The sequence below is a fragment of the Seriola lalandi genome, unplaced genomic scaffold, assembly GCF_002814215.2.
Source record: "Seriola lalandi dorsalis isolate HSWRI2012SDOR001 ecotype SW California unplaced genomic scaffold, Sedor1 jcf7180002054684, whole genome shotgun sequence".
In the NCBI taxonomy this organism is placed as follows: Eukaryota; Metazoa; Chordata; class Actinopteri; order Carangiformes; family Carangidae; genus Seriola; species Seriola lalandi.
The window spans coordinates 799,459-821,206 of NW_019525237.1; the positions used below are offsets into that span (position 1 = coordinate 799,459).

Genomic DNA, 21,748 nt, shown 5'->3' on the forward strand with positions numbered 1-21,748 from the left:
CTTTAATTGTGTCCGAGTCAATGCTCGCCGTGATGTATGCGGCCTGATGAGGTTTGGCCGTGGTCGATATACATTACAGAAACGGGCGCAGCGGCATTGACCGGCGTGGAGAACGCTGATGCAGGAGAAAACAGCTGTAGTTTCCATTTTAGGCTCTAATAAGCAGAGTTTAATTCCAACCTTCACCCTTTCTGAAAGTGTGACTTCAACTCTAATAAATGAATTCCCGTTGAATAATTGACATTATTAAAGATTTTGAACCCTTTCTTGTAAACTTGATTTAGCTATATAATTCAGATTACTTGCTGGGGTAGACGGTTTTTTAAATGTCTCAATTACCCAAAAACCCCTATTTTTTTTTTTTAAATGCTATCACTCATTTTCTTCATGTGTTGATTTAAATGGTAGGAAAACATTTCCTTATTGAATTTCATTTCAATTTACTCGGTCCCCAACAGACTCTATTTGACAAATACTATACATGTCAATTTAAATGCCTTTTGCAATTATTTTAGGCAAATAGTTTGTTAACACAGTGTTAAATTAGAGCAGGCGTTTAGCATTTTTGGACAGGTTTGGCTCAGGAACAGAAAACTCAGACGAGTCACTCTGAAATGCAGCCAGGAGCGTTTCACAGTGAAGGGAGCCCCATAGATTGTTTGAACTTTTATTACCGACTGACCTTTTATATTCTAGTTGTCCGTGCTCTTCTGAACCGCAAGATATTACCGTTCTCTTCAGGAGAAGAGTCAGTTCGGCTCGCTCTCTCTTTGTCTTCTTCTTCCGATGCTTTCTCGCTCGTGAGTGACATCGCTGCGAATCAAGCGAGACAAACTTGTCCGTCTTGCTCCGTTCCTCCTCCGGCTCCGTTTTTTCTTTTTTAAGAGAAGTTTTTCACAACACATGCTGAAGGGGTGACACGCTTAAATGCGACGATTTTAGTGTCATTTGCATTTTAGGCCGACCTGCCAAAACCTCAAATGAACCTGGTGCTGATCAAACACGGGGTGACAGCGAGGTGACAGTGGCCTTAAGGTAAGAGGAGCGGTGTCATGATGGAAAGTCACCAGACTGAATCTGCGGAGGACTCAGAAAGCTTGACAAATGTGTTGTGGTTGTTTGTTGAGCAAAGCACTTAACCTAAAGCTGCCCTAGTGGACGCTGTGACAGAGTGTGGCGCAACTATTCTCCCCGAGCTGAGTGAAGATAGCAGTGTATTTAAATGTGAGTTATACATCATCTGAAACAGGACGATCTCTAGATAGCCGACCGTGCTGACTGTGTTCTAAAGGTTTCCGGTCCGTCCGTTCATCAGATGAACGTCCGTTTGTCAGATTTGGCAGAGGTTTTTTTTTTTTAGCAGGTGCAGGACAACTCTGGCTGAGGACCAGCTCCGTTAAGCAGTACCTGAGGAAGCTCGTGGCCCAGATCTCGGCCCCCCTGGAACTGGCCACAAGTGTACGCTATATATCCTCGTGTGTCACTCTCTTCGGTTTTGGCATGGGTCATTTGAAAAAGTGACTTACATCAGATCTGATACACCAGGTCCCTGGATCCCTTATGATTCACAGTTCCTGTCAGACATCAGTGCGCATTTCACAGAACGAGAAAACCAGTTTTACTGTGTTTGGAAAACTCATTTCAACAAAAGGAACAAAGGGTATGACTATTCGCTCAAGATAAATTCAGAACCATATGTTCAGGTATGGATCTAAATGGAAGAGGATAGAGGGAGCAAAAGTAACGGGATTGATTGATTGATGTTAAGATGTAAGGTTTTGCGGTTGCTAAGAGATACCTGCAGTTTGTCAGCCTTTAATAGCTGACTAAAGATGAGATTACAAACTGTAATTGTACAGATCCAACCTTCTGCCAACATCTCTTACCTGGATAGACGCCATGCCCGGCTGTAAGTGGCATGTTTAACCTGCCAAAACGTCTTTAGTTCAAGTTAATGACTCAAAAGCAAAAGTCCAACTACAAACGTGATCTCCCCACATTAGAAATAGTTTCCGCTCTGTGCTCTTTGCTATAAAAAAAAACACCAGGTAGTCATCCGCAAACATTCCTTGGACAGCCGACAAGAATTGCAGCCAAAATTTGAGCCTGCACAGAGAGGACCTGATAACTGCATCAGAACGCTACTTGCGGTTTCTCATGACCAACATAAATCAGGCTGCTAACCGCCAAGTCTGTCCTTCTAGGTCACAACCATCCCCTTAATGGTATATACACACACACACACACACACACACACACACGCTCTAACAAACACCAGCCCCTTCTCCCTGTAATGGATTGATCAATTGTGCATGTGAAATCACGAAGGACGAAGACATGACATGAATACTGGTGCATGCGTGGCGGCGTGCACGTAATGTACACAGACAAACAAACTGCTCCGGTTGTGGTGAAAGGCGGCCATTGTTAATGTCTGCCCCCCCCCACTCCCCCTAACTTTGTCTTCCTGGAGGAGGGGGGGGGGAGAAAGGGTGACCCAAATTTGACACGACCCGGGCGCATATTGTCAAGGATGGTTGGGTTTATCTGTGAATGGGCGCACTGTACACTCACAAACACACACACACATACACACACAAACACACACACACACACACACACACATACACACACACACACATGCAAAAGATCTGTATTTGTTAATGTGGATACACACATGAGCTGTTAAAAGTTAGCGTATTAGCATAAATGTGCACATGTGCAGCATATTCTGGCATGCAGTGTAAGATGAGGAACTTTTTGTCCACTCACAACACCTGAATGAGGGATACACACACACACACACACACACACACACACACATACACACACACATAAACACACACAATACACAGGTTAGTGATGCATGAGTGCTTGGCTTGCTTGTCTGGAAAGAGGAAGGGGGTGGGGGTTATCCTTAACTGCTGTGTGTGTGTGTGTGTGTGTGTGTGTGTGCATTAGTGGGAGTGACCGGCATACCTTTACACCCCGAACACCAATAGCATCCCTCCTTTACCACCACCACCCCCCCACCCCCCTTTCCCTCAGTTCTGCCATCACAGTACCCTGCAGTCATGTAGCGGAGCTGCAGTCACTGGAGCCTGGCTGCTATCTGAAGCATGGATCTACAACTGTTTACCTTCCCTCTCTTTTCTGCTTTAGTGCCGCCGCCGCCGCCTCTGCTGCTCTTTGGACTCACCGTGCACAGGCTGTCGCGGCTGGTTCCAACCTTTTAACTCTAAAGTGTTTTTTAAATTGCTACCAGGGCGTCACTGAACTGTAACTTGGGCAGTATCCAGAGCCATTATGTAAGTAAAAATCTGCAATTCACTACAACGTCCTGCATGCAAAGGTAGAAGTTAAAGCAGCAGAACAGCTCCTGCTCTGTTCTTACATCGGAGAGTATAGTAATATAACTAACCCATCGCTTGGGCTGATGGGAGTTGAGCAACACTCAACACTTTTGGACGTGAGACAGATCAGAAACATGTTGGGTCTTATTTTTCTCTTCCAATCACCCACCTTTCAGTCCTGAGCCAACTCTGCCAGCATCTCCTCCCCTGTTGGTGCTGTTAGTTTCCACAGATTGGGCCTCAATTGGCTGCTGCCTCCTCCTCCTCTTCTTCTTCTTCTTCTTCTTCTTTTCCTTCCATCCTCCTCTTTTCTCTACCCACCTCGTCTTTTTTTGGTTTCTTCTTAAACTTGTTTTTTTTTTGTCTGATTCTTCTGTCCGTTTTCTGCGACGTTTCCCCTTCGGCTGCTTTGTCCTTTCTCTTCTTCTCCACCTGCATCTTCTTCTTTGCTTCTTCTTCTGGCTTTTCCTAATCAGTTTCTGCTTCTTACTGAACCTCCCTCTCTCTTCTTATTGCCGCACTTTCTCTCATCAGGCTTCAGCAGCTACCTTTTTACCCTCCGCCTCTTTTCATGTAACTTTTCTTCATCTGTCTCTTAATTCAATTTAGCTTCTCGATTTCAGTTTCTTCCCCTCATTTCATGTGCTTCCTTTTCATCACCCTTCTCATTATTTCCTCTTCTTCTGCATCTCTTTAATGATCCTTCTCTGCTCACTTTCTTTGTCTGCTTCTTGAAAACTCCCTTCCTCTACTTCCTCCTTTGCCTCTTCCTCACCCACCTGTGCTTCTTCTTCATTTTCTCGTCCTACGTCCTTTCCCTCCTCTGCATCATACTCATCCCTTTCACCTCCTCCGATCTCTTCCTCCTCCTCTCGCTCTCCCTATTCTTCCTTATCAGTCTGTTTACCCCCTGTGTCTCTCGGACTCTTGCTGACGCCTCACTTCTTCGGGGGCCGCTGCAGAGTCTGGATGAGACGAGTTTTGGCTTCTGCTTCACTGTTTACTATCCGGCTGATCCTGCTGTTTTTGCATGCAGCAGTCAGGAAGTTTTTTAATCAATTATTTTTAACATTGCAAAATAGACAGTTCTCTATCATGAGCACCGGGTGTGTGAGCAATATGCCGCTATGAATACAAATATCCAGGGAAGCAAGCGCTTACAAAGTGAAACATCTAATAGTTTCCCAAGGAACTGGCAAATGTGGCGAACAAACAAGTTCTCAGTTTATCCTGTCATCATTAATATTTATGTTCAAACTTCTGTTGCAAACAGAGAGAATTTGATGCGCACCACATTTGCATTCACATGATTAATATGTAATATCACAACAAAGAAGACAAAGCTATTAAATCTGCAGTGGCTCATGTTAGTTAAAGCTCCATATTTTCTTTTTCTCCAGTGTTTTATTTCGAAGTGTTGATCCATAAGAAGATATATTTGTGGTTTCAAGAACCGAAAACCATCTCAGTGTAGTTTTACATCTCCTCTCTCAGGCTTCTCTCTGGAGCTCTGGTAACAACAGGTCGGTGAGCCAATCAGAAGAGAGGAGGCTCTGAGCCTCCCTTCTGATTGGCTGACTGTTTTCTGAGGAATCAAATAACAATATATAGCCGATGTCAGGTAAAACACTGAACCAAATCCTGCAAGGTTGGATGGTGGGTCAAGGTGGGCGGGGCTTGGGGCATGGCTGAGAGTGATGACTGCTTTGTTGTGACATCACAAAGTTCCAGAAGTCCTGACGGCTGGTTTTAAGGCTCAGTTTCTGAATACAGGCTGTGTGCATTTCTCTGTGGACTGAGGCTTTGATACTTTCACAGTATTAATATAGAACCTAGACCTGATCTATAATCACACTACACATGGACACCTACCTTTATACTATATGGGACACTTACGTCATTACAAGAGGCCTGATTACTCACTAAAAAGCCAACAGCGCAATTGAGGAAATCAGCTTAAGTCATCTATAAAGTTTTTCTGTAACAATCCATAGAGTCTGTAGCTGTAATAAATATTAAATAAGATGGTTGGTGGATTCACCATATGGAGGAGATTTTTCACAACCTTGCAACCCAGAATTTGTCCTTATCAAAGGGTTAATAAAAGTGTTAGTAAACAATTTATTTCCCATTATTAGATTAACTTTGACTTGTGATGTATAAGAAACTGGCTCAGCTTTTAACAATAAAAGCACGGCAGCTGCAGCACAGCACACCAGCCACTGTGAGTCACGATGCAGCAGAGTTACACTAACTGTTCCTGAGTTAGCAGAAGTGTGTGTGATGCTCATTGGGATTAATGAGAAAGCCCTTGTGTGGGAGCTTTAATTCCAAACCAGATTAAATTGGATGGAGTGTGCACAGGAATGCTTTAGCCTCGGGCTGAGAGACGGCAGGTTGCTCAGTCAGATTCTCTGCCTTCGTTGGAATCCATGTCCCCAAAAGAAAACTTCCTTTAAACTATTGGAAGAATTTTTGCATTCAAACCAAATCACCATCTTGACCAAGCAAATCTCATCGCAGCTTCTCCTCCCTTTCTTTTTCCTGTCCCGCAGCTCTTGATGTTCTCCCACTTGCTGTTATTTGTTTGTTTTCCCCACATGAAACAGAAGAGAATAAAACTTTAACTGTCGACACGTGGTGGGAAATTGTTTTCGGTGTCACCTCGGGGACAGAAAACAAGGAGCGTCCTACAATGTGTAATTCTCATCTTGTAAAAACCTTGTTGCTCCAGTTTTGTTTTGTTTTTTGGTTTCTTATTGTCATGGTTACACTTCAGTTGAAGGATATTATCTCTCGGTGAAACACTATCTACCGTCCTTGAGTTTAGAAAGCACTTTCAAACTTCACCATACGACCTCCACAGCGCTCAGCGGCTGAGCTGAAAAAGACGGCAGACAGAAATCGAGTGCATCATCTCCGTTCATGCTTAAGGTTGTTAAAGTTTCGGTGTGTGTGTGTGTGTGGAAAAGCTTGTGTCCCGTGTTTTCTCTCAAGTTTAAAAGCATAATTGCGTTGAAAACAAGTGAGGTCCTATTGACGTTTTCCTCCCGCTGGCACTTTTTAGTTTATCAGAGGGAAGATGTCGACAGCAATGATCCCGGATGCCATTAAAAACTGCACAAAATCTGTGGGTGGGTGGACTGTCTACCCTCATGTAAAAACACATCATTATCCTTTTGTATCCAGTGGTGTTGCTGCTGCTGTGTATTAATTTCTATTCACAATTTCTATATTCATTACTCAAAAACACTCCCACGTCGCCTGCACTCACGTAAATCTGACACCTGCCAAACTCTCGGTAAAAACTACCTACGTGTTTGAATGTGTTTACCAGGCTGCAAGGCGCTGCGGCAGAGACTTAAGACCACTGCGGCTCGCTGAGTTTAAAAGCAGATGCCATCGCCCTGTAAGGTCCAGCAGGCGAGATGCTTCAGCAGGTCTCAGCGATCAGCCAGACCCACGACGATGATGATGATTCATTCAGAAATTGTCGTTTTTACGCCACTTTTTCTTCTTCTTTTAAAGAAAGATTAATAGACTTTCTGTTCACTTGGGGGCGACATAACAAGTCATTTATCTTAAAGCAAACACTCGAGTATTTACACATTCAGTAGAAACATTAGCATTCATTTGGAGTTGTTTTTTGGGTTGTTTTCTTCATGTAAATGAGGTGTTCATCTGGATGCTCAGCTACTTTCTTTACCAGCTACTTGCTAACTTTCTTTTCTACCTAGTGCTTTATATATAATGAGTTTGTTGCTAGACAAAGTATTGACGAATTAATGACAGAACCAAAACAGTGCATTTGTGGTAAAACCCAAAACAACGTGCTGAAAGACGCCGTAAAGCTGCACGGAGCCACAGAGCCAGAGAGTCAGGTGATGATTCTCTGTGGATTCGTTACTACAAGTCTCCGCTTTCACATCACACAGAGTCATTTGATCCATTGCTAATATAAAAAAATATTGATTAGTGCAGCTTTAAGGCTGTAAAAGTTCCTCCAATTTTGGATAAAGTAAATTGAACATTTTTAAAATTATTACTACTTTAAAAACTGAGTTAGTGTCAGGCACTTTCAGCCAGATACTGAAAGCTTAGCTACAGTACATTTTCTCAGTCATAACTGTATTAATATTACTAATCTTTTTTCATGCAGTCCCTGTTATGTAAGGAAAAAAAGTGTGAACTGCCCTCTGATTAATTCACCTTCAATTACTTCATTAATCCTCTTAAACTGATAGCATGTCATGTTTCTGTCACAAAAGACATTTTTATTGTCTAAACAAACGAAAAGTAAAAATAAGTTGCTGATCTTTTACAGCACCCACTTCCTGTTTTGTGTCGTAAAGAAAATGAGCGGATTAAAGCTGGAATAATGATTTTTATTTATTTATTTTAGTGTCATCTATTCTTTTTTATTTATTAATGCTAAAATTTCTTTAATACATGATTCCTATATGACTATACTTTCCCAATATCAACACATCAGAGGTTACTATTGACCCCTCTGTGGTGGGTGAGAATGTTGTTGTAACCACCCCTCCCTCCCTCCTCCTTGCGTCGCTAGGCAACCGTACGCCAACCACGAAAGAATCCATATTGTTTAGGAGAGCAAGTTCAACCCAAAAACTCTATACCTCACTGACGCTGCTGTTCCACTAAGGCTGCCAGCGGGATGGTGCTGGGAGTTTGTGTGTGTGTGTGTGTGTGTGTGTGTGTGTGTGTGTGTGTGTGAGTGTGTGTGTCTGCAGTGAGAGAAAGAAGAGGAGGTGGGGGTTAGGAATCTGTTTACAATGGCCTGAGGGAGAGTCGTCTAAGCTGCCAGAGAGGGAGAAACAGTCAGATATCAAGAGGAGGAGTGAGAGAAAAAGTCCCAAGAAGAGGCGAGAAAGAGGAGAAAAGACTGAGAGAGAGAGATAGAGAAAGAGCGGAAGAGAAGGAATGAATGAAAGTAGAGAAAACGCCGGAGCTCACGAGAGGATTAAAAAGAAACTTAAGGAGTCCTTTAAGGTTCCAGAGCAGAAGCTGCACCAGGAGTCACAGGAGGGAAACTGCAGGGTGATGCAAAGCAGCAGTTGTACTAGATCTCCACTATGCAAATAAAATATGCGGTGTGTGAGATTAGGTTATATGTTTGTGTGCGTGTATGCGTGTGTGTGTGTGTGTGTGTGTGTGTGCGTGCGTGTGTGTGTGTGTGTGTGCAGTTTTATTGCTGTTTGCATGTGTGCATTTGCGTGCACTGTTGTTTTTGTGCTGCAGAAAGTTGACACTAACTTAAGGGCGTACTCTTTTTGTTGTCTGTTTGTGTGCTTGTGTGTGTGTGTGTGTGCATGCGTGTGTGTGTGTGTGTGCATTTGAATGTGTGTGTGTTTGTGCGTGCAGACTTTGAGGAGCAGTTGTACGACACTAAACTGACCGGTCAGACTTTCCGGCATCCGTCCTCGCAGAGCTCTGACGACACGTCCACCTCGCTCAGCCGATCGCCCATCTCCCTCAACAACAAGAGACCTGACTTCATCTTCCTGGTAAACACACACACACACACACACACACACACACACACACACTCACGCTCAGGTTCACACCTGTCTTATTTGATCATAAGGCTCTCTCACACCAAATGTCATTTCACTGATAAACAAACACACATGCATTCAAGTTTCTTTATTCAAGTTCTGATTATTTGAAGCCACACACACACACACACAGACACACACACACTAATTCCCACCTCTTATTTTATAATAAACGTCCTTTTCCACAGGTGAAAACACACAGAAACTCACACTTGTCCACCTCTTTTCTTGAAACCTTGAAAGCTGAATTCATCCTGCAGCTAAACACACACACACACACACACACACACACACACACACTCAGAAACCAATCCCACCTCACTTGTCTTCTCCGCTCTTCTCCCAAAACAGACCAGACGTCACAGCTCCACTAAACTCACGCTAACTCACTCCATCCCACTCTCTGGTTTCTACTCTCCTCCACTCTTTATTTCTCCTACACAGTTTATTTCTAAACTTATTCCACACCAGACATCAGACTTCCTGTTTGTTACCCACCTCATTTCAAAGGCGAGTGGACCGCACACGCCTAAATTAGTTTTGTCAATCGCACATTATCTTCTTTCGATTCCACTCGGCAGGGTGATCAACTATTTGATCTCTCTATTTAATTGAATTCAACCTTATCGATCTTGTCTGTGCAGCTTTATTCATATTTCAACATTTATTGCTATAATTTCTCTGTAATTGCGGTTGCGCAGTAAATACTTACGTGAATAAAAATCAACTCGCACAAGAATCACAATTGTTACCTTCTATGATTCACGTATGACAAAAATTGATTGTTGTAATGATGTTGAACGAGAGATTCACAGGAAAACAGAACGTGCACATGCTGAACACTGGTGGAGGATAAAAGCTGGTGCATGTGCACTATTACACGCAGTGCGGAAGACAGCAGCTTCTGCATTATGAATGCTACCCCTGTCATTTTGAATGGAAGTTCATGTAACACTAAATCACTGTCTCCAAGTCAACCATGACTTTTAAAGATTATAGCTTGAATGTCAAAGTGACATTTATCAGCCATGTTGACTGTTGGCTTCTCCTTTAGTGAGACAGGACTTTAGCTTCAGCCTTTAATCAGTAACACAACAGTATTTTTTTCCCCTTGTAGCGAACAAATTACTATTTAAGTATCACTAATACTGTTTCAACTATATGTGTTGTGACAAAATGCCTCATTGCTTTTGTTGTCATCACTTTGATGTAAAAGACCGAAGCCGAATTATCCGCAAACTATTGTACAGTACACTCCGCCCCCTCCATCAAATTTGTCAGAATTAGTCATCATCCTTTTCACACTCTCAGCAGGTTTCCATAAACAAATGCCAAATGATATCGCTTCCTCCAGATGGAAATATAATTAATACGTGGTGAAAAAAAAATCTAAATAGCAAATGACATCAGTGCTGTTTGTTAGTCAGCTCCTTCACACGGAAGCACAGACTGATTTTTTGTTTTTTTAAGCTAAAAGAGGATATAAATATGCGTTTTAGGGACTAACAGAATATCAGTGTAGTTGATCTTCTAAAATGATCCAAACTGAACCTGAATCTGTGAAACACACTCGTTCTTCAGAGCTGGTTTTCCTCTCTGTTTTTCGCTCTCTCCCGCCTCTGGCTCTGCTGCTAATAGTTCTCAGGCTGTTTTTCCTGAACTGTGTCATTATGGCAGCTTGATGGACCCCCACGGGGATTTTACTGCAAGATGGCTGCACATTTCCTGTATATTGACACACCATTCCTTCAGCAAGCTGTTAACCAGCTCTGTTAGAAAGTTAGTGCCTTCCTCTCCGTTTGGGCTAATTTCAATTAGAATTTGGCCATTTCTCATGAGATTTCAATTTCCACCGTACAGACACACACACACACACACACACACACACACACACACAGATTTCATCCATGCGAGGACGGACTGGAGTGTTTCCTGCATTGCAGCAGCCCCGGAGCAGTTTGGGTTTCAGTGCCTTGCTTAAGGGCAATTTGGCAGCGACGTCTGATACCTCAGATTAAATACCAGGCAGTTGACAGATGCCAGTTCCCTCCCAGCTGGGATTACACCTTCCTGTTTGACGCCAGGGACTGAACCAACAATGTCTCTGCTTCATGTCAGCCTCTGTCCCTGCTGGCTAATCAGATCGAAACAGACGTTTCCCATATTTCTGCCTTTTCTCCTCACTTCCTCTTCTTCTGCTTCTTTTTACCATGTTTCCCTTTGCCCTGGTTTAAACATGTAAACCATCACTTTTAAGATTTGTTACTCTTTCCTAAACATTAATTCTCTTTTCTGACTGAAAGAGATGTGAAAATAACCTCTGTTAGCTTACTTCTCTCAGCTTCTGTTAGTACTGTTAGCTTAAAGAGGACAAAACATTTTATTTTGGTTGAAGGGCATTAGATTAGTCGACTAAACGATGCTAATATTGCTAATGTTGCTACTCAGTACCAGAAATACTTGTCGGTTCAACTAATAATTAGTATTTTATTAATGTACAAGCCCGTTAACTGTTTCCTCTAAGATGTTATGCAGCCGCCTGCTGCTAACTGCAGCCGCAGCAGACGGCGCTAAAGCCCAGATGTTGTAAACAAGCTAGGTAAATTGTTTAACATGACGGTTCTTCCCTTTCCTCTTCCTCCAGCCGGCCTCCAAACAGCTCTACGAGGATGAAACCACCTCCTCGGTGTTTGGCCTGAGGTCAGTGACTGACCCGTCTCCCTCCCCGTCCCCGTCCCCCTGCGGCTCAGATCGCCCCCCTCTGGGCTGGAGCAGTAACAACAGCAGCAGCAGCACCACCACCACGTCCGCTAACGCCGGACCGCCTGTCGCAGAGAAACCCCGCTGGCACCTGGGGAGACGCACGCCGGCCCACTTCATACCACTCGACATCACAGGTACGATACTTAAACCAAAAACTCTGAGGACAAGTGGGGTGGTATTTGGATCATTGAGCGTTTTGTCTCAACATTAGACTCAAGCTTAAATTAATTCTCCTCCCAAATGAATTGTAGGGTTGTGTGAAAAGTGCAAATGAAGTTGAAAAGAGGATTTGTAATAATGGCCACATTCATTCGGTGCTGAGGCAAAGGTACCTTTCTGAGGTGGTGGAGATATTTTTCATGACTTATTTTTTGTGTTTTGCCCTTTATGTAAAGGTCACTGTAGGGCAGACACAGGAAAGGTGATGCAACGGATTCAAACACCTTCAGTGGTATTATATATATTTAATCCACTCAGCCTCCAGGAGGTTTTTGTGGAAACAGAGTTTCACTGCATGGAAATTTTGCACAAAATCAGCATAGATAGTATAATATTTCCTAGAGCTTGACTTACTTTTTGGACTGGCACTACTACAGACTCTCTGGGAATTCATGAATGTTTCATCGCCTGGACCAGACAGATCCTGATCCATCAAAGTAATGTATTTAAATGGGTTCATGTAAACAGAGGCGGCTGGCATCCAGCCTGTGAAGTGGTGGTGATTATCCAATCAAAGCGCGAGAAGCTCATATGCTAAAACGGTCCCGTTAGTAATATTTCAAAATAGTATTCAAGTGATTAGTTGATTCATTTATTGACAGTAAAGAAAAACAAGATTTTGAAAAGTGAGTTGAGTCATGTCACATGTCAAACATACTCTGGCTCCTGATTCTCACATGTAAGTATTTGTTTTTTCTCTGTTTTGCATCATTGGACATTGAATATCTTTGAGTTTTTGGTGGGAAAAACAAGCAGTTTGAAGAAAGCACCTTTGGCGCTCGGAACTTGTGATTTTCTGACAAAACAATTAGTCATAAAAAAACCTGACTAATAATACTAACCGATAATGACCAGTAATGACAATAATTGTTGGTTGCAGCTCTGTTCAAAGGGCCGCATGATCAGTAAGTGAGTAGGGGTGAAAGAGAAGAAGGGTTGGATTGAGGTTAATTATAGAGGGCTGTCAGGGGGAAGGTGAGGTGCTTTTTGGTAACGTGATGGCTGCAGCCTGTTGCCTTCAGGCTTTACTTGCTTTTATTAGAATTTATGGCCTCAATATGAAGTTTCACTGACAAATAGCCCAAAATTAAATAGATTATCCCCCAAGATGAGGTCCTATTGGAAAAATGAATCACCATTTATCAGCTGCTATATCGCTTCCGTCGCCACGATGTGAGAATATACACACAGTGTGAATGTGGATTGAATATATGGTTAAAACGAAGCTTGTTCTTTTGTCAGTAGTTAAAGGAAAATTTCTGGTGACTTTGTTCTGAACGCTTCATGCCTCAGAGCAAAAATCAGACGCTGAAAACATTTTCCTTCAATGACATTCTGTGTTGCTGTCAAGGGAGCGGGTTTTTCCTGTGAGAGTCAGCTGTAAAACGGGAGACTCTTGGGGGAATTTGACTGAAGGCAAATGCTAAATAAATGTGAATTTTACGTCTCTTCGGAGGTCACATCAGTATAATTTGACTTTGAATTGCGACAGTCACTGCTTCATAGTTGTAGAAGTAATGCAAAAATAGAAGTTTACAGTGTATTTGACTTTTACGCTCACGGCCCGGTATCACCATCTTTCTATAAGCGTTCAACGATCAATCAGTCGATCATCGCACACGATTAAAAACACAGATACATAAAATACACCTTATTCTCTTGGGTTCATTGTAGCCAGCATGCCCTCATAGTTTTAGTGAGTGTTGACTATAATATTTAGGATTTTTGTTTTGGTGAAAGCTGCAGCAACTTCACACAAAATGTTCATTAACTTTAACTCAACAAATCTTAGCCTAGTTTGCAGCGTTGCCCTAGCAACGGCGGTATTGGCCGGTTCACCACCTGACTGAAATATCTTGAGAAATATTGGAAAATATTGTGTGTCGTGCCCTGAAGGTTCATGTTATCCAAAGGATGAATCATACTAACTTTAAGGATCCTTTCACTTTTCATATCAAAGCCTGTGTTAGTGCTAACTAGCAAATATTAGCTGTGCTAACACACAAAACAAAGGTAAACATGTCCTGTTATTGCCTGTCTTACCATAGGCAAGTTAAACTATTTTGGTTAAAGTCCATGCAAAGATTTATGCAGGCATTCATCATGGTTATGTTTTTATGTAACACTGATTTGAACTTATGTAAACACATGGCTGTCCCCAGGTGCTAGCTCGCGACGTTACCGACTTGGCTTTTATATGGATCCTTTTCTCACACTCACTTTTTCTTTTCTCTTTAACTGTAAGAGAAGCGAGAGAGAAAAAAACCCACCAAATCTCATTTTCTCCCTCAAGAGATTCACACTTATGAAGCCGTTTTTGAACGAGGGCGCACGGAAACGTTTTCAGATGTAGAGGGTGTTTTTCCCAGAAGATGAAGCATCACTGGAGGTAGAATCAATTATTTCCCAGATGAAAAGGACACACACTGTAATTCATTTACACTGAGATGATAAAAACAGAAACTGGATAAAAAAGCGTCTTTTACCAAATCCACTCAAGTCGTGAAAGAAATGCACCATTTTATCAAAACAGCAGGAAACAGCAGGAAAGCTTCAACGTTTTATTCTCTGCACACAGATTTCCGTCTTCGCTTGAACAGCTTCTGTATTCGTGCCAGAAGTCATAACTCACAGGTTACACTGGACAATGTAGACACACACACACACACACACACTCACACGCACATACGCACACACATTGACACACATACAATCACAGATTCCCACTTGACACGAGTTTGTTTGAGCTTTAAGGAAGAAAACGCGGCAGAAACAAGATCTGACGTCGAGAACATTTTTCTCCCTATGATCACATCCGCTATCGCCCTCGCCCATCTCTGGCGGTCAGCTTTACTTGTGTGTGTGTGTGTGTGTGTGTTTTGTCTTTGCGTGTGTGTGTGTGTGTGTGTGTGCTGTCAGAGCTGTTAGTATGCTGTGGTCATCCTCTGCAACATCGTTCTGACACTCCTTCTTCCACTTGTCTCATCGAAGCCTCCTCCTTGTTTACTTTGTGTGCATATGTGCGCGTGTATCTTTGCGTGTGTGTGTGTGTGTGTGTGTGTGTCTGTGTGCGTGTGTGTCTGTGTGCGTGTGATCCTCCTGGGTTTTTTGGCATAGCAACTGCTTCGTCACCGGGTGCCTCTCCCCTCCTTCTCCTCACGCATACCCATTTATACTTTAATATCTCTCCATCTCTTCTCCTCCTCTCTCCCCCTCTGTCGGTCTTTCTCACTCCACCTCTCCCGCCCTCCTCACCCACTGTGTAGAGGAGTAGAAGGTCAGGTATAATTATGCATGCCTGTGGTGTTGTACTCAATGGGTATTCCCTTCCTTCAGAGAGAGGGACGTAGGGAGGGAGAAAAGACTGACGTTATTCTGAGTATTTCGTATTGACACAAAAAAACGAGTTCCTCCACCTGTCTGTGTCTCTCAGCTCCGAGCCCATTGGTTCCTTCTAATGAAGTGCATCAATTAAAAAATAAAATACGTCACATGTATATAGTTTCATTTCTAGAAAAGGCTCTGTGATTTCCTAAAACAGCAAACAGCGGCAGGTTGTTGTAGTGATGTGGGACTGATTGAATTTAAACTACTGTGCTTTTGTTAATGGTAATGAATCACCATGTCACCCACGGCAACAGTGTGGCTCATTGATTTAAAAAAAAGAAAAAAAAGAAAAGTTTTTGGACAATGGAGCTCCGTGGCACCGAGGAGTAAGAGACACATCAGGCTTTTGGCTGCAGAGAAAATACTTGTGAGTGGGATCCACTCATTGTTGATTTTTGGTCTTTTGTTGAAAGGAAAGAAAAAAAAAAAAAAACCAAAACAATAACACAACTTATTCAGCTTGTTACCGTGACACCCGGCCTCTCATCATCCCTCTGCCTCTCTTTCACTCGATCTCTTTCTCTGTAAAACCAGCGTGCAGGTAGCTTGCAGCCAGCTTGCTGTTGCCATGGTAACTCGCCACTCTTCCTCTCTCCTCCCTAAAAAAAAAAAAAAAAAAGAGAGAGGAGAGAGGAGAAAAAAAAAAAGCAGCAATGAAGGAAAAGAGAGGAAGTGCGTGTGAGTGAAACTGAAGCTTGGAAGGAAGGAACAGTGAAGAGGAAGACGAAGAGAGAGAGAGAGAAAATGCATATTGAGGAAAGACAGACGGAGAGGAAAGGAGGATGGAAGGATACAGGATGAAGGAATAATGAATGAAGGATAATGAGAGAACATTTTGTGTCACGGCTCCCTCCTTCCTCTTCCTCTGTCTTCTTCGTCCCCACTCGTCTCGCTCGGGCAAATTTCTCATGAATGACTGAAGTGTTGTTAGCAGTGAAGATGTGAATGCAGGGCAGGCTGAGAGACAGACAGGCTGAGAGACAGACAGGCTGAGAGACAGACAGGCCGACAGGGTAAGAAATGTACCGCTCTTTATTTAGTTATTGTTTTTCGTAGATCAGTTTCCATCCTCTTGATTTGATTCGAGGGATATTTTTAGTTACTTTTGAGGAGGAATTATGTTTTATTTTTAACTTTACAGGCATGTAATTACATCACTTAAAGAGCCCCTGGTGATATCTTGTCCTAAATGTAAAACAGTCCACCATATAATTGCAAAAACACGGAGATACTGTGTCACTAAATGGGAATTTCGTAGCTGTAACCTGGAACAAAAGCATCTTGTGACATCGCAAGCACAAACAGAAGCACAAGCAGAAATGTTATCTGTCTAAACACACAGTTGAGATCAGTGTCCAGGAGATACTTTTTAGTTAAACCCAAATTTTTCGTCCGAAATTTGGAGGAAAAAAAGCGAAAAAAACAGCAGCAGACAGGCAAGAAAATAGCTGGCAAAAAAAAGAAAAGAATGTCAGACACTAAACGAGGCATTTTGTGAATGCACTCCTGAGTGCGACGCGCCGAGAGTCGGTGAACGAGGCGGGCGACACGTGAATGTGGAGTTTAGCAACGAGAGACAGACGGGCATTCATGCTGCTGCCGCGCTGCAGACGGTCTAATCCTCTCACTTTACCTTGAACGCCTCACTTTACTGGCTCCAAACTGTGACAACACGGGTCCGTCACCGGGCGGCAACTTAAATGCAGCTCTAATTGTCAAATAAGAAGCTATATTTTGAACACTGGAAACAAATATGTTAAATTTGAGGTTGGCCGTGTATAATGAAGGTAATTCTCCCATCTCCTCTCCTGTGGTCGGGGTCAAGCCTCACTAAGCCCTGAACGTCATGACACTCTGAAATGCCACGAAGCGCCTTCTCACTTAACTTCTCGGGGGAGATCGGGGTCAGCGACAAAGCGGCAAATCTAAAGCTCGTTGAGATTTATTGCCGTGTTCAAAGACACTTCAGTCGGGTGATTGTATATGAGAGACCTTGAAATCGTCACCGCCGTCTTAGGTGCCATTTTATCACCCTGACATACTCAGGTGAGGCTGCTGATATTAACCTTAACCTTTATTATGTAGTTATTATTTTTCACATCCTTGGGTGTTCTGGAGCTTTCAGCTGCATTACATGGTCTCCATCAACAGACGTAGTTCTGCTCGTTGGTAAATGTGAGATTTTTGGATTGATTTTGAGCAATAGAAATAGTCTCCACTCAAGAGCCACTTACTTGTTCTGGGGTTTTTTTAGATCGTATTACACAGCCTTCATGCACACACACACACACACACACCCCCCCCCCCATGAATCATTTAGTAACAATAGGTTGCGCAGTATTTTGATGTTTAATTGTGAAAACAGGCATGGTGTCCACATGAGAAATCAAGTATTAAAACTCTTACATATGTGAGTCCGACCCGTGTACTTCCATTATGAAACAAATCTGCCTGAAGACTCGCAGCAGACAGGAAAGCAGCGGAGCCAGGGCCATACTGAAGAGACATTATGATGCTGCTGATAGTTGAAAGAGTGTCCATTATTTATGGCTGCAGGAGCAACACAAAGACTCTCAACCTCCGAATGGCTGCGTGATCGCAGGCGAGGTCGATCCAGACCGAGGACAAAGCTCTGAAAGGAAGTAAGGACGACGAACGCGGCTGTATTTACGTATCAGTGTTGCGTGTTTGCTGTCCAAGACTTTAAGCTCCAAAATTGTCATATTTAGGAGGGAAGTTATATTTAGCCTCGCTCAGTGGCTGAGTCATAGCTTAGTCTCTGCTGGATGGCTTTGGAGGCTCCGGCCCCAACACTCTTATTTATTCATGCACAGAGGGGAACGGCCATCGAACGCCACTCGGTGAATGAGCTAAACAGACAGATCATTGTAAAAATGAATGACTGAGGTGAAAAGACTTGTTGGAGAGATGGAGAGATAGAAAAGACGGGCGGGGGAAAGAGGCAGGTATTCAGCGAGTGAAGCAGAAAGACGAGTGGGAAGATCCCCAAATTTTAAAGAGACCTGGAAAGATCCTGTTCTCTCTGATAAAATAAAATGGCCGTGATTCATCAGCCAGGGTTGACGCTTTCTCAGATAAATCACAGATTTAATGATTATCTAGTCGGGAAATGAGATTTCTGGCTTCCAATATTCCTTTTCTGCAAAAAACTCATCACCTGTTGCCGTGTCGAGACACTCCCAGCCAATCTTGATTATTAATAAGGAGATATGCTGTTGAAAAGATTTCCTACACATAAAACTGTGTGAAGCAGCTCTACTTTCTACTTTTTAACTTCTCCAGAGCCATGTTTTAATTGTAAAACCTACTCACATTTTCAAGGGGTTTGTTGATTGGCTAACACTCTGGAGAAAGTTTAATCCAAATAACTGCAAAGTTATTTTAGATTTTCACACAAGTGACAAAGTGATGCAAAACAACCACAAAGACACAGAACGACAGAACGAAAGAGATGTCAGACAGTTACAAAGGGAGACAAAATGACCTCAAAGAGACACAAACCACTTATTTTAACTTATGTAACTGAATTATGGATTTGGACTTTAAGCTTTGCAGCAACAGAGAAACAAGCTGTGATGTGATTTGCTGTGTGACGAAACGCAACATTTTGTCTGTCAGACTTTGTGTCTCTTGGAGTCTTGTATCTTAAAACGGCCTAATGCCGCATCCGTTAGCTTAATTATCATCATGTCTGCTATTCGCTTGCTCTCTGGTCTCTCAGATCGCTCAAACATTTGTAATTCTGCGCTGCTCAGTGCTCGGATATATAACACAAGTAGAAACCAAAAACGGAAAGGAGGCGGCGTGGAGTCGTTTGTGAGTCTGAAGCCCTGAAGAGGCGACAGACAGGTAGACAGACGGATGCTGAGTGTTTGTGTTTATCCGTGCGATTCTTGAGTCTCTGGTTTTTCAGTTTGTCACATCGGTTCATAATCAGCACAACAGGCGGTTATTGACTTCGACCACACAATGGTTGATTCACGGGGAAACAAAAAGCAGGCGCTCTGTATTTCGACTGCTTACCAACACTCGCCATTGTTCCTTTGGCTCAGTTTGTTTTGGCGCTTGTCGTGTAATGCTGGTGCACTTTTCTTTTCTTTTTTTTTGTGTGTGTGTGTGTGTGTGTTTGTGTGTTTGCATCTGATTTAACATCCCAGTCTTCACTCACTGAGGAAAACACAACTGCTAAAGGCGCCGTTTAGTTGGAGGAGATAAATTTTTAGCAGTCGACTGCATCCGTTATGACTGTGGATATAAAACACGGCTGATGGCTTAATAGGAGCCTGACTGAGTTATGCAGATGGGTGAGAGACTGCACTGCATGTCATTGAGGTAATCAAGTGAGTACCTGCTGCCTGCGATGACTCATTGGATTACTGTCTGTCCGGACAAGACATCGGGAGGACAGGAAGTACAACAGAACAGCAGGGCTCTCTGCGGCGTCTGCTCTGAGTCATTCCGGATTAAAACATGACGGCAGGAAGTGTTCAACATACACACTAAGGTTTATTAGGACAGTAAGAAAAAGGAAGCGAGGCTGTTTATGCATCAGTTGAATCCCCCCCCCCCAATACACTTGAGCTGAAGGGAACTCAAACCTGTTGATTTAAGGAGACTTCAGGAAACTATGTGACAGGAAATCCAGAAATAATTAATGTCAGTGAACTGCTCACAGTCAGTGAAGTCAGTGAGTGTTTTTTTGTTGTTGTTGTTGTTGTTGTTGTTTTCACCCACACTTACTAGTAACAGGCTTTCATTTGTTCACTCTGGCTTGGCGAAGTGGAAAGCGACGGAGGGTGTGGAGATTTGAGGCTGGAAAACAGGAAGGAAACAGCTGAAATTCACACAAGACAAATTAAGGGGGAAATGGAAGAGAAAAAGATTCATGTTCATTCGGTTTCACAAGAACCAGAAATTAAAAACGATCACTCGCGCAGGTGAAGCCGTTGTTAAATTTTAATCAATGAAAATCTCTTATTTTAACACACGTGTCTGGAAAGTTATCACGTTTTGAAAGATTTTTAAAGAAAAGGTCTCGAGCTGCTCTGTTTTAAAAGTGCCTTGAGATAACTTCTGCTGTGATTTGGTGCTGTATAAATTAAAAAAGTGACTTGTGTGTTTGTTTCGCACTAAAATGACACTTTAACCTGAGTTTTAGAAATAACTGGTTAAACGCACTGAGTTTAATAAAATAGTAAATCCTATTTGTCTTCAGCATCTTAAAGGATGTGAGTTAAAAACACTGCACCTTTCAAATCAAGTGATGCTCACGAAATCAGATTTTTTTCTCTACACATCTCTATCTATCAAGAGTCATAATCTAATACTTTATTGCCATGTCAGAAACATGATTGGATTTAGTGTTTTATTGAATTTACTGCATGTCCAGGAAAACGAGTCTTCCCTCTCTTCTGACCTCCCTTGTTCTTGCTCTTCTGCTCCAGGTGAAGGAGGAGGAGGAGGAGGAGGAGGAGGAGGAGGGAAATTCCACGGTGTCGACCTCCTCCAGCACTCCCCGTCCCCATCCCCCTCTCCAGGGGACCCCTTCCCCCACCAGCCCCACTCCCTGGAGCCCGTCACCAACACCCCACACCAGAACCTCCCCCTGAGGAAGACGCACTCCGACCTCGACGCGACCTTACCCGCAGGTGTGTGCGACCATTAAAGGAATCTCCTACCCTCCTCCGATGTTGTTTATTTCTTCAGTTGCTTCCTCTTTTTTTTTGTGTGTGTGTGTGTGTGTGTGTGTGTGTGTGTGTGTGTGTGTGTGTGTGTTCCCGTGGTGCAGATCTCGTTACTGCTCGTATAAACTCCTGTACCGCCGTCAGCCAAAAACAGAGAAGAGGGAAAAGAACGGAGCGGGTCACTTCAAAATGAAATTTCTCTACTCATTAACTGCTCCCCCAGTGTCAGCTGAAACTCCGGTGGCGCCGGCTACAGAAACTTGTGCTGTTAACTTTTCCCATTTCCTTTGATAACTTTGGAGAAGGCAGAGATCATGGGCAGCTAACCTTTTGTACATTTTCCTCAACTTTGAATCAAGTTTTTTTTTTTTTTTTGGTGACACAGATGATTTTATTTTGGCGTAAATCGTGTCTTTTGCGTTTTTTGTGTCAGTTCCCATAGATGTATCCCGGTTTGATTCGACTGGGTATGTTCACGCTCCTGCTTAGTTTAATCCCGCTTTAAAAGAGGGTCCCTCTGACAGGAAAACACCATAATCATTTCCCTTTCTGCTTTTCACCCACCAAATTTTTTAATTTAATTAAAAAATAAAAAATCCCACAGAGATTAATGTGGGGTTAATCATTTCTTTCCCCCTCGTATTTGCACTAACCTGTTTTGCTCAGTGAAGGACGGTGTTGCCGGCAGCCAGGATCTCTTCATGCCTAATTGGTTTATTCATTGCAACAGCGATACTCAGTC

At 42.9% G+C, this 21,748-nt stretch overlaps 1 protein-coding gene across 1 annotated transcript in view; it reads left to right on the plus strand.

The window, feature by feature from the left end:
- The window catches only part of nhsl2 (NHS-like 2), a 127,031-nt gene that overhangs the window by 94,304 nt on the left and 10,979 nt on the right, over positions 1–21,748 (plus strand). The window contains exons 3-5 of the mRNA XM_087178347.1: positions 8,739–8,881; positions 11,577–11,829; positions 20,767–20,970. Of these exons, the coding sequence (XP_087034473.1) occupies positions 8,739–8,881; positions 11,577–11,829; positions 20,767–20,970 (600 nt within the window). The remainder of the gene's footprint in view (positions 1–8,738; positions 8,882–11,576; positions 11,830–20,766; positions 20,971–21,748) is intronic.